Here is a 14,899-nt window from a genome sequence, read left to right on the forward strand (position 1 = left end):
CCTGTTGGGAAGAGCCCAGCAGAGGGCAAGACAGGGGGGTAGTCATCTGCCATGATACTCCGACATACCTGTGAATAGCCTAACGACGGAGGCCAGGGATGTTGGGGGTGTTTAACAAGGTATAAAAAAAAAGTGGGGTTGCTCTGAATAATAAATTGTTAAATTCCATTAAAAGGTGCTTTAAAAATATTTTCCTGTCGATCTGTCTTTACTTTCTGAGTAGCCCTCATATCTAAATTCTCTTAACAAGTACTCCCTGTGTCAGATCATCTACTATCTGGGCCGTTGATGTGAAAACGAAAAGGAATGATTGTGTAAAAACTATGATCATTCTAACATCAACATATATATGATCTTCATATACTGTAAGATTGAAATATTTGAAAAATATACTTTGAGTTAAGCTTGTGGAAGCTATCACATGAACAACAGTATTTAATTTTCACATAGTTGATGGGGTCATTCTGACATTGGACTGCTCAAATTATAGAAATGTGTTTAAATCTGTAATTTGAGTGATTCGTATGAAATTTTATAAAGTTTTGGAATTCTTCTTTCACAATATTGAATGATATTCTGGAAATCTCCAGAATCTTGTGAATTTTCTTGATTTGGAAAATAAAGGCAGCTGAATGCCTTATTCATGTAATGAACATACCTGTAGATTGTTACATCCATAGTTTTCCTGCCTGAAGAGGTTGTTAATTAGAACCCAAGAATGGAATAATTGCCAGGGAAAGTATCAAGGAGCCATTAGCATTAAAATCTAATTGATATATTCTGCTTCGAACTATCAACTTCTGGCTCAATAAGACTAGCAACAACTATTAAAATCATTCTGACATACTCTGGACTTGATGACTTTGAAATGACTTGACAACTCTAAAGCAAAAAATTGTGTTTAAATCTTTTCTTTCTTTCTTTTTCCTGTTTAGCCTCCGGTAACTACCATTTAGATAATTCTTCAGAGGATGATATGTATGAGTGTAGTCTTGTACATTCTCAGTTCGACCATTCCTGAGATGTGTGGTTAATTGAAATCCAACCACCAAAGAACACCGTTATCCACGATCTAGTATGCAAATCCATGTAAAAATAACTGGTTTTACTAGGACTTGAACGCTGTAACTCTCGACTTCCAAATCAGCTGATTTCGGAAGATGCGTTAACCATTAGACCAACCCGGTGGGTTTGTGTTTAAATCTGTTATACCAGTAATACCACTCAGTCAAACATATCTTGAATGAAGACAATGGTATATTATTCTTTACATGATTGAGTCAGTAGTAAAGTATTTTTCACATATATGGCTTCCTAAAATGGAAGGGAAAGTCTCCCACAGACTTCCTTTAGAAAATCCAGCCCATAGTATTAGGAATGTCAATTTAATTTTTTTTTTAATGAAGATTTCATATACTTTGAAAACAAAAATTATTAAAACAATTTTGATAGTTAAGATGAGATAAATTTCCTGTTTTGCTTTTTTATATTAAAATTAAAATTCTGTGTAATGAAATAAATTTTATGAGAAAATATGATTCTCATTTTTGGGTGTGTTAGGTATTTTTGTTTTTACAAACAACAGCTTATTTTAAATTTTTCCTTAACTTCTTAAAGTAAAATGATTTCCTTGTAGTCATTTTCTAAAGTTTGATAACTATTTAAATTTCTCAAATTTTTAAAAAATTGAGAAATTTTTTAAATAACTTGAAAGAAATTTCTAAGTGAAAGAGAAAAAATTCTTATTCTTATTGTAAATAAAACATGCTTACTTGATAACTGTATTGTTAAACGAAAAGTTATTTTTACACTACATTGTACCCTCTTACATTGTACATATTCTTCTAAAACATACACCATTACAAAATATAAAATACTCAGCAGGTAAAATTATCAGCATTTATAGCGTTCCCAGTGTCAGTCAGTCAGTTATATATACGTACAAATAATATTTACAGTTTTAATTAATTTATCTTTTACTTTACAATATCAATATCATTTGAACAGATAATTAGATGTTATAATCATGCTGTGTGGTTTTATGTATGTATATATTTTACACTGTCACCAATTACAGTAGATATATAATATAGCATTTGCACCTAGTTTTGATGCTTGAATTCTCCTCCATTTAAGATCATAAAATTTTATTCCATTAAAAAATTATACTGGATTTAATTGATTCAAAATATGATATAATTTTTAATAGATTAGGTTATCATTGGAGGAAAAACCTTTCTGATGTTATTTTTTTAAATATTACATTTTTTACAGAAGCTATTTAAAAATTTTAGTGCATTAATTTTTTTTTCATTAAAATTTTTTTCTTGAATATATACTTTAAATGTTTTTCTTTGATGAAAAATACTTTATATTTTTGTAGTTTTTTAAATATTTAATTATTATTTTAAATCAAAAAAATTTAAGTGAAACTTAGATATTACAGATAATGGTAAATCCATAAGATTTAAAATTGCAATTAGAATTAATTTTTATCAAATCATGGGAATTTTTTAATTTGAATGGCTCTTTTACAAGTCTATAATTTTGTCTGTATTGGCAAATGGTATTCTGTTAGTCCATATATTTTGTTATATATGTTGTAATAATTCACTTATTTGTTTTATTTAGATAACTATATAATTACAAAGTATAAAGTATACTGAAGGTTTTAAACTGTCTAAGTAAACATTAAGTTGAGCCTCCACTCTAGCTGCTCTTCATAAATTGCCACTGAATAGCTCTGAGTATTGTAGTGTTGATGTAGTTGGTCTTTGGAATTAGTGTAAAAAGAATTCTATTTTTATGATGCATTCAAAGTAGTGTATGATTTGAATTGTGTTTATTTATTTAAAATGCTATTTTTGTGTATTTTGAATTTGATGAAGTGAATTTTTATTTCATGATTCAGGTTAAGTTTTTATAACTTTCACGATGAAATATGTACCTCAGTCAATTTAAAAATGGTTTTCAATTGGGTGTCTCATAAAGAAACAGAAAGTTCAGGACATTTCTACAAGTAAATATAAAGAAAAAAGTTCATATATATAAGTTTCAGAAATGCTTCATTTTCTATAAAACTGTACTAAAATTTTAAGAACTTAAACTAAGAGATAAATTTGATTGTTTTCAAGTATTTTTTGACCTGAAAAACTGAATAAAAAGTTACCAGATCTGTAACTAGTAATTTTTAACAAAGTTATTAAATATGAAAACATAAAACATAAAAATTGGTGTCACAAAACATTCTGTTTTTTATGTCTGATGTACAATAACTTCTTTCAATTGCTAATAATAAAAAAAAAATCTGCAATAAAATTAAAGAATCTAAGTAATATCAATATATAAATAATATCAAATGAACATGAAGAGTTTAAGAGATTTATTAAAAAAAAAAAAAGACTAAACCTAGGAATTTTCAAATATTGAAGTGATAATAAGTTTTAATTTAAGATTATAATAAAGTATTTTTTTCCAGATTTCAGTCTGTTTCTTTTTTTTATTACAAGTAAAATTTTTTAAACTTTATGCTCAGTTGGTGTTTATTATATTCAACCTTATGTTGAACAAATTATTATGAACAACTTTATGTTCATTTTCTCAGAATTAAATTCTCTGCAAATGTTTTGCAAAATTTAATTTATTTACAGGCAATTTAACACATTCATTGTACATTAAACCTAGAAAATTATGTTTCATAATAATTTTCTCAAAAATTATAGAGATACAGTTCTGGAACCTGTAAACCTTTTTTATTCAGGTTTTCGGCACAAAAACCATATGAAATCATCAAATTTATCCCTTAATTTAAGTTCTAAGAATGGTTACATTTTATCTTGGAAAAGAAATTAAGAGTGAAGTATTTTGCAAGCTGTAACTCAAAAACAAAGTGTTTACAAACTTATGCTTACATAAACCTTTTTCTTTATTTTCACTTGTAAAACATGTCCTCATTTTTTTTTTTTCATAAACACCTGCACATATAAATATTTTTTTAATTGCATGTCATAGATATCAAAATTCAAACAGAAATTAAAGTTATACGTCTTGGTTATGAAAAAAAGTTTTCATTTAGGAATGCTTTTGCTTTTAAAATCCATCATTTAAAGTTACTTCCAAAGAATTTTCTGGTAATTCAAAGTCTAAGTGACAATGTGGATCTTTTCCATGAATATTAATGTCTTGAAATTATTTATTTGCCCAACAATTTTTATATTATTAATTTTCCATTTATATTTTTTAAAATCTAAATTTAGGATATTAAAGTCATACAGAGTTATTTTGAAATAGTGAATGGAACCAAATGTATATTACAAAAAAAAAAAATGTTAGTCTATATAAACAAATTTATTATTAGTTTGAATTAATTTTCATTTTCAAACTGCTACCATTCACTGTTCTGTTTTTACATTGTATTTTGTTCTCACCACGAGGTTTCCTTCTATAGCCGAATAATGTTCGTACAGAATCACGTGCATTATTAATTCCACTTCTCTGTATTCTATTATTGTAATAAGCTGAAAATAATAACATATATAATAATTATTGAATTATTTCTATTTTACTTACCTGCACATAATGGTGATGATCTGCATATTCCTTTAATTTTGTGAGCATTAAAAAAAATTGTAACAATGTGTTAAATTAATTATTTTGCATTATTAAATTAAAAAAGTATGACTTAGCTGTTATAATTTTTAGACATTTGAAAAAAAATGTATACTCATACATAATGTAATAAAAATAAATTATATTAGACATATTTTAAAGTTTGATAGGTGAAGATGGGGATTGGTGTAGGAAGGTGAGTGAAATAATCTCTTCTTGGTGTTTCTTTTTTAACTTCTTGTTTCTTTTTTTAACTCTTGACTACTGATAAATATAATTATCTTTACAGAAGAAAGTTTCTTTGAGTTTAAAGAAAAACTTGTGTTTAACAAAAAATAAGCAGTTTGAGTAAATACAGTTTTATCTATTTCTTGGACAGAAGAAAATTTATGTCTTTAAATAAATTGAAAAGTATAAAAGTTTAAAAGTTTTTTCAAAAACATATTTAAAATCTAAAATTAGATGGCTTTTTCAGTTATTAAACAATCAGTGAGAATTAATATGTAATAAAACAACACCAGTTAAAATAGATGCAAAAATGATAATGTTGAAATAATTGTTATTAATAAAAAATAGATATTACATAAGAAATACTATAAAAAGAATATTTCTAGTTGTATTTACAAAATAAAGATTATGAACTAATATTGTGAGTACTATGATATCAGCAATAATTCTTTTTAACTTACATAACATAAGAAGGTAGTTTTTAATGCAGTAGTTGACAGATCAAACTGGGTGCCACTTGATCTGGAAGCTTATAGAGGGATAAATTGTATTAAATATACAGCTGAAAACATTTTATTACTGAAACCAATGACAGCATTTAGAAAAGAATTGATAAAAAATTTAGCAAAGACAACTTTACATCTTTTTTTTTCAAAATAACATAAGAAGGATCAAATAAAGCATGATAAATAATTTCACCCTCCTCTATACTACAGAAAGAAAAAACTTAGAAAATAATTACGTTAACCTAACTTGATTATGTCTAAGATTATGTCTTGACATAACTTGATTATGTCTTGATTTATAAGGATGATAATTGCAAATTAGGATATGTAGAACAAACTAAAAGAAAGATGAGAACTAGAATAAAGGAGTATTTGGCTCATTATAAATACAGTAAACCAGAGAGATTGGCTGTAGCCCAATTTTGCCAGAAAATTGGTTATAAAATTAATTCATTAGAAATCAAAATTCTTAAGTGATGTTTGTAATGGGCAGGAATTAGATATTATGAAAATGTACTTACTATATTAGTAATAATACAAAAACTTCATTGTTGATTAGCAATAGGAAACCAATATCTAACAACTTTTTAGAATTTTAATTTTATAAAAAACATTTTTGTAAAAGTATTCTTTAATAAAAACATTAATTGATTACTTTCTCCCTTTAATTTTATTCAAGAGAGGGGATGTTAAGATTTATTTCTCTATCTTTTTAAAATAAATTCTTACCTTACTGTTTACAGTCCAAGTTAAAGTTTCATTGATTTAGTTTGTTTTTAAACTAAATTATGCTTTCGGCTAGTAAAATTATGTTTTGTAATTTTTAGTAAACACTTTTTATTTTATAAATACTGGTTAAATATAATTTTTTTTAATGTTTTATGTACTACTAATTTAGTTATTAAAATACTTATTATTTTATCATTACAATTTCTTATTTTTCTTAAATGTTTATTTTTTTGTGGTTAACTTTGGACCACACAAATGTCATTTCTTCTGATTTCTTTTTCTTTTCTCCCAACATTCTTTCATTCTTTCTGTGTGTTTGTCTTTCTCTCTTTCGACCATTTCACTTTGGTGTGATTTTTTTTCCTTCCTCACCATTTCAAATTCAACTTCATGTATCTTTTGTCTGAATATCTTTCTCTCTTTCATTTCCTGTTCTTGGATCCCTAGTTCTGTAATTCTTTTTTTAATTTGTAATAGGTACCCACAGTTGCTCTTTTGTTCCCAGAGTTTAATGAATATTTGTTTATTTAGTTTCTGTTTGTTCATTCTGTTCACATGGCCCAGAAATCTCAGTTTCCTTCTTATCAGTTTTTTGGTAACCTCTATTTCTTCATACACTTCTTGGTTGGATTTCAGTCTGTATCCTTATTTATTTTCTTCGGACATAGGATTTTTCTCAGTTTCTCTCTATTTTATGTGATTCCAGTTGGTAAGCTTGTTCCACTTCCATATAGTACCACAGGTCTCACCACTGTGGCATAACGTCTGAGTTTGGCTCTTGATGGGGTTTTATTATTGTAGATATCTTTGGTCAGGAAATGTAATTTATGCAGTTTGTTTCTTCTCTCATCTATTGCTGCTAAATACAACAGTTAAATACTCCTAATGCAGTTAAATATAGCAGTACGGACTATATATGTACCAGTGTATTTTAAATGTTTAATTATTTATTATTTTTACTAATTCCTCAGTATCTACTGATGATGATTAATACTCTCTTTTTCTGTTTAGGCTCTGGAACCATCATAAGGTATTACTTCAGAGGATGAATGAGGATGATATGTATGAATGTAAATGAAGTGTAGTCTTGTACAGTCTCAGGTCAACCATTCCTGAGATGTGTGTTAATTGAAACCCAACCACCAAAGAACACTGATATCCACGATATTGTATTCAAATCGATATAAAAGTACCTATCTAGGATTTGAACTACTAGATTTGATACTAGGATTTGAACCTTAGAACTCTCAACTTTGAAATCAGCTGATTTGCGATGACAAGTTCACCACTAGACAAACCTGCTGTATTTTAAATGTTTAATCATTTATTAGTTTTTACTAATTCCTCAGTATCTACTGATGATAAGTGATTTAACAGTTGGAACGGCTATCTAATTTTAGATTTTAAATTATTCTATTATTAATGGTGTTTTGAATATTTTATAGTTTCAAATTTATTTCAATAATCATACCGAGCATAGCTCTTTCTTTGTATCTTCTTCAATGTCTTTTAATGATATAAATTTATATAGTACTTGAACAGCAAGTTAATATAAGGAGGATGGTCTAATATATTAATATTGTTATTATTATTATTATAATATAATGACTGTCAAGAAAGTCTTCTGATATTAATTTGTTGTATTCTGAAAACATTTGAGGTTAATATTACAAATGATTAACACGTTCGCGACGGCTGCCAAAACATATAGCTTTTTTATTTGCCGTAGTTATTTACACGGATACTTACAAAAATCCGGAAATTTTCTTTTTAATTTTTTAGTTTATATTTGATGACATAAACATGAAACAAGCATTATTTCAAAGAAATTTCAGAGCTGTGTTTTTATTGTACAGATTGGTTCATAAAGGATTTTACTACTTTGAGAATACGTAAACATTTACTCAGATTACTTACAGAATTTAATGAAGTGTAGTTTTTTACTAAAATAAATCAAATTTACCATAAAGTGGTAATTTGGATTATGTATGTTGTTCTTTATATTACAGACATCCTGATTAAAATTTATTTTTTATTTAACTCAATTCAGAAGATTTTTTACAGCTACAGCCTGGATTTTACTTTTTATCTATGAGATTGGTTTTTAAAGCTGGAATGTAACTTAGTCTTTAACGAATGCCTATTAAAAAAATCGAGTATTGTCAAATCTGAGGAATGAGCTGGCTGTGTTGACCCTTCTTAATCAGTCTATCAGATTGGATAATAATTATTGAGGAAATCTCAGATTTTTATGTGCTAGTGTGGTGATGGACTATAGTGCTAAAAATGAAAATGAAAGTGTGCTTGTTGATATATTTACAGACAGTAATATTCGGTAATAGATTGGAAATATATGTAATACCTAGTATAAAGAGGCTTTATGGTCATTGGGTACTTTTTACTTATTTAGTAATTTTATTTGTAACTACACATAATTAGAAAAATGATTAATCTGCTTTCTGAAAAATTAAAAATTAATAAAAATATTTATATAAAAATAATATTTTTGCAGCAAGATTGGGCAAGATGATATTCAAATTTTTGGTTAAGAGACTTTAATGTTAAACTATAAAAAAGGTTTAAGCATGTTGAGTAAAATTTGAAAAAGGGTTTATATAATGATTGCAGCAATGTAGTTGAAGTGAAAGATAAGTTTCAGAGACACAAAAATAAACAATTAGTAAGAACATACTATCTAAACATGCTAGTTATAGAAAATATTCTAGTTATTGTGCTAATGTTCTAGTTGCAATATGATAGGTGTTATGAAAATATTCTGTTAGGGGACTGAAAAAAAAACAACCAAGATGCAAAACAACAAACCAAGATGGATAACAAAATTTACCTTAATGAAGACTTTTTATATGGACTTGTAATTATAGGTAATGAACAGTGAACTAATAATTGCTTATCAAATATTGTAATGACCATTTTAATGAAGTATATGCCACAAAAGGTTTTCTCTTTTGCTGAAGATTATTATTGTCAAAGTATCATTTAATAATAAACAATAAACTTGCACTAATACATATTATTCTGAGGTGATGGACGTGTAATTGTTTTACTCTGGGGTGGATTATAAGTAAAAAGATAGATAGTCTTATGGACACCATATGAAGGCACATATGTTATAGAAATAAATATCAGAAAACCCTATCCAAGAATAGATGAGAAAGTGTTGATAAATACAATTTGGCTTTGGAGGGATCCTTCTTAAGATATCTAATAATAACACACGGACAGTGGTGAATTTCTAAATAGGCTAGCTAGACTATAGCCTATGGTGGAAAATTTTCATAGGCGGTAAATTTTTGAAGGCAGTAATGGGTCGCATGGTGGTGGCTCGGTGGCAGAGCGCGACAGCCAGTCGTTCAGCCTATAGGCGGCATTTGTAAATCCGCCTCTGCATGCAGAGAAGGATGCATGTAAAATTTACCATTTTTAAGTTATTATCATTGTAGTTTGAGCTTCAGTGTTTTTCATGGAATTTTAAATTAATTTACAATCTATCATTATAATTATTTATGAAGATTAGATGTCAAACAGATTTAAATTAAAAAAATATTATACTTACGAGAATTTGGTGTATTATCAAATGGATAGCTTGCTACTAATGCACCACCATGTAAACCTCCAGATAAAACAAATTGTATTTTTGATGTCCATTCTTTAACAGCATCAGTTTCTGGTTGTCCTCGTTTGTTATTTTGCTTAAAATAATCTGGGAAATTCCGATTAAGATCAAATCCTCTTGCATTATATCTTCCTATACCACCATCACACTGTCCTTCTTTTGCTACTTCAAAACCATCTGGATTCATCGATGGTAAAATATGTATTCTTGTATTATCTAATAACCATTTGATATATGAATCAGTATTATAACTGTTTACTAAATACTGAAATAAAAAGAAAGGTTTAAGTGATATTTATTAATAATAAAAAAAAATTTTAATGTTAAAACAGGTATAATTTTTTTTCAATTTTCTAATCTTAATTTATTAATGTGTAATTGTTTTAATTAGTCTTTTATTATCATAAAAAAGATTAATATTAAAAACAATAAAAGAAAGAAACAACTTCACATGTAGTAGATTGATAAGAAGAAACATGTTTAATTATCATGAATTTGATCCAGTGTTAGGTGCAAGTAACTTATTTGTATATTTTTATTTGTCCTTTGTTTTTATGTTTTCATTGTCATATTTTGCTTAGCTTTTAATCTTAACATGCTAAAATTTTACATCCTCAATTATTTGTCTTGCATATTCTAATCTTTTTTGCCCTGTATAGTTTTACTCTTAACTTCTTCTTTTATTACAAATTTAACTAATCCTGGATACTTTAATATAAAACTTTCCAAGTTTATTTTATAAGATTCCATCATAAACTTCTGTTTCTCTGATTTATGTTAAAAACTTCTCATTTCTTAATTTATCAATCCATCTAATTTTCCATTTCTGTCATCAAATCTCAAAACTTAATTTCCTTTCTTTTGGTTTTTTTTTTTAAAAAAAAACCAAAAATTTCTTTTGGTTTTTTTTAAAAAAAAAACCAAAAGTACAATTATAATAATAAAAGATTGATAACTTCGTTAAAAATTAATAAAATATCTTATTTTTTATTTCTATAATCTATAATAAATTTATTTTCTTTAGAAAAGCTCTCCTTGCTTTTGTTAATTACATATTTCTTGTTCATCTATCATTATTAATTTTTTATAATAATAGTATTTTTAATAATAATATTAGCCAAGAATAATTTTTTTTCAATCATTAATGTGCTTGTTATGTAATTTATTAATGGTTATACTCAATCAATCTTCAATTTCTATTAATGTATATAAAAATACTTATTAAAAAATTTAAATTCTGTAGTCAGCACTCTCTTATTTATTTATTTTTTCTAAATTTCTGGTAATGATGGTAAAAGTTAAATGGAGAAAACTCACTGTGGAATTTTATATTGTTATTAAAAATCAAATTACACAAAAAAGTTGACATCAAAATTGTTCCTCTTTCCTGGCATTGGTTATTTATTCTTACATAGTGGAAAAATAATGATACATGAAAAAAGTTTAAAAAGTTCAAAAAATCAATATATTTTACTTTTTTCTGCCCTCCCACTCCTAAAACCACCCCCAAGGAATTTTTTTGATTGTCTAAATGTAAACAGAATGGAAGAAACTAAAAAAACATGTACAACAAATAAAATGTTACCTAAGATTTCTTTTTTGGGGGTGGAGTTTTTTGATTATGATGAAATTTTATTGTGATATTATTATTAAAAGTTTAAATAAGGTAACAAAAGTTTTAAATAATTCCAAAAATCAATATTTTTAAACTTTGATCAGCTCCTCCATCCCCAATATTGTCCTCAAAGTATTTTTTTTTTTTTTGGCTACTTGCATGACTAATATGCTTAGGAAGACAAAAAACTCAGTTAAAAGATATGCAATAAATAAATAAAGGTTTTTCTTAATTTTTGGGAAAGTGAGAATTTGAGAATTGAAAAATTCTAAAAAAAATTTTTAGCTAGCAAGTATGATACTTAATATAAAGTGGGATTATGTTTGCAAAATTTTGAGAAAATTGACCCCTCAGAAACTATCTATCCCATTCCCTGGAGAATTGACCTCCTAAACTTTTACCAACAAATTGCTCCATACACACGAGTCTCTGTGCCACATTTCAGCAAGATTACTTTATCCAATCAAAAGTTATTATGCTTAAAACACACCAACATATTTATGAATATTACCTCCCACTTTTTTTTTTTGGGGTCTCTGGGTCATGAAAGATTGAGAAATGGAAAAATACTCCAATTAGCCATACTCCAGTTTTTGAATGATTACCATACTTTCCCCCTTGTAGCATAACTTTAGAGCTATTATGCTAGGAAAGTAAAAATTTATTAAGTATATTGTAGCTTATCAACAAATTATTTTAATAATTTATTGATAAAACCTCCAGCAATCAGTAAAACAAACACTAACTTCAACAAAGTATTGGAAACACTTTTATATCAGTGCAGTTATCTTCATCCAGATATTATAAAATTTATAAGTTACATTAAAAAAAATCTGACAACACAGTTGTAGGACTTTTCTGTCATACTGCTTTTTTCTGATGCACGGCTTACACACACAATTTAATTAAAAATATTTATCATTTTATTTAAATACAATATTTTTTGTTTATTTAATTCAATGATTCTAACTAAAGCACATGTGCATACTGTAATTTAATTTGCGAGGGTGTGGTGGTATTAGCAACCACTTTAAATAAATTTTTACACTTTAAATATTATCATTTATCAATTCTACCATTCACCTGTGACATCACAACACAGCAGACGACTACAGCAGCAGTAGTTGGTCGCTAAGTGGGGTATGTAAGGGGGGGATGGTTGGGTTAAGACCCAACTTTGATGGGGAATAAATTTGTGGATCCAATAAGATGCTAACAGAAAAAAACTGCAACAAAAAAGACCCACTGTACTGCCTTCTACAATGTTTCAAAATTATTATTATTTTTTTGACTGGGGGTGCAGTTTAGCAAAAAACATTTTTATACAAAATATGTTTTTTTATAATTTTTCACAAAAATATTTAAAAAAGAGTAATGAAAATCACTCTGTGTACCACTTTCTATAACTGTTCAAAGTTAAAACAATTTTTAGAGGTAGGGTGAAATTTAGCAAAAACGTTTTTTACAAAAGTTTTTACTTTATTAATATTCAAATTATTAAAAAAAAAAATAACCTTAATTATGCAAAATCTGGAGATGATTTTGTTTTCCCCCTTTATCAACCCACCCCCTGGTCTTTTGAATTGAAAATTTAATAGCATCAATGCCCCTACATAGAAATGGTATAGCCAAGTTTGATGAAAATTGGTCAAGTAATTCTGGAGATAAAAGGTGATTTACATGCCAACATACATGCACATTTTGTTGTGGAAATTTCAATGCCATTTTTTGGTTTTCTGGGGTTCTTAGGGGTGAATTCGTCAAGATTCGGTGAACACTGGATATGCCCAATTTTAACCGATCACCATACTTTCCCTTCTACTTAGCTGTAGCTGCTAATATAGATAGGAAAGTAATATTGGGGGTTTGTTACAGTGGCATTGCTACTTTTAAAATGAAGTGATTACATTTTTACATCCTTTGATATAGTAGGAGACTACTTTTTGCTTTAGTACTTTTTTTCTTATTAGTTCCAGTTTTGAAAAATTCATGACTGTTTTGTAGTTCATGATGTGGTTGACTTTGTAAGAATAAAGTATATTACTTTAATTGAGTATTCTTGTATTCTAAAAATCAACACATTAATTTAAATAAACACTAACTACAAATGAGAAAGTAATATTTTTTTAATAATATTTTCATTTAAAAAACAGGACTTGTAAATTCCTTAATATTTTATTTTACTTTTAATATTAATAAATTGTGTACTATTGGCTGAGACTAAGAAGGCATTGGTGCAAAAAGGTTTTCAAAACTTTGAGGTAAAAGTCATTTTATAGATAATTTTATTTATTAATAAACTATCTAAATAAAAAGATGTAATTTCAGATCATCCATTTACTCTCTTTGGTATTGAGAGAAAACTCTCCTGAGTCATTAAGTGAGATTTCATATTTTCACTTAAATAACAGTAGTTCTTTTAGGCTGATTTTGATAATTTTATAAATGGATTTTTTATTAAAAATGTAAACTTTGTATTAATATGAAGTCCCTCTAATCAATATTCATAATACAGTGGCAGTCGATTCTGTGGAGTCACCTTAAATTAAATCTTTTTTTTTATATTTAAGTTTCACTCCCAATGACTAGTATTTTCATTATTTACTAATAAATACCAACAACATGTAAAGAAACTGCACCTGAGGTTATGTATAGGAACCAGGTTATTAAATGCAGTACTGGCTTATGTTTTTATCTTTAACTTCAGGATGCTATGTACTGATGTGTTATAAGTAGTGTGGAACCATCAGATAGAAAGAGATGTGTTTAGAGTCTTCCTAAGAATCTTTTTATTTTATTTTGTATTGTATTATAATATGAAGAATCAAGAGTCAGTTCCTTATAACTCAATCACCAAATGTAATGAAGCAAGTCTTTATAATAACTGCCTCATTCTCATTAAATATTTTGACATATTGTTCCAACAGCAGCTATATGGTCTGATACGAAGGTGATTTTAACGAAACCTGATAATTTTGTTCTTTGAACTTTGTAGTAAAATAAGATTATTAATGAAAAAAATGATTCATATACCTCTGTATTAAAAAATTATTCCTTCATTAGTATTTTTTGCCAATATATTATTTTTATTCAATTTGCAATAAATATCATTCATATAAAAAATATAACTTACTTGAATTAGGTGCAACATTAATTCTCGTCCAACAGCTTCATTTCCATGCATATTGGCTACATATTTAACATCAGGTTTTCCTATCATATGTTCATAAGGTGATGCTGATACAACCATGACCCACAGATCTCGACCTAAAAAATGAGATTAAAATCTTAAAAATAAATAATAAAATTTATATATTGTCACGTGTTCACGGCTTGATCAGGATATTGAAAGATTGACAATTGAAAATGTTTATATAATTACAATTTATTAATTTAACAACAAAAATAGGACAAATCAATAATAGCAATGACAATGAGAATAATAAATGACAATAATAATAATAATAAACAGTGATTACATGCAAAACAGAATTTAAAGTAATTATCAGGATTTATTTACAGGTAGTTAAATATAATTCAGTCCCATTGACAAAAGACATTAGCATGACCACTAGTCTT

General features: G+C 27.0%; 1 protein-coding gene across 4 annotated transcripts in view; it reads right to left on the reverse strand.

Annotated features, from left to right (window-relative positions):
• LOC142323707 (carboxypeptidase D-like) overlaps positions 1–14,899 on the reverse strand; it is a 205,409-nt gene that overhangs the window by 32,907 nt on the left and 157,603 nt on the right. For all 4 annotated transcript variants that reach the window (XM_075363834.1, XM_075363832.1, XM_075363830.1 and 1 more), the window contains exons 3-4: positions 14,454–14,587; positions 9,646–9,970 (exon numbers count right to left, since the gene is read on the reverse strand). In XM_075363834.1, the coding sequence (XP_075219949.1) occupies positions 9,646–9,970; positions 14,454–14,587 (459 nt within the window). The remainder of the gene's footprint in view (positions 1–9,645; positions 9,971–14,453; positions 14,588–14,899) is intronic.

Source organism: Lycorma delicatula, chromosome 4 (genome assembly GCF_047948215.1).
Source record: "Lycorma delicatula isolate Av1 chromosome 4, ASM4794821v1, whole genome shotgun sequence".
In the NCBI taxonomy this organism is placed as follows: Eukaryota; Metazoa; Arthropoda; class Insecta; order Hemiptera; family Fulgoridae; genus Lycorma; species Lycorma delicatula.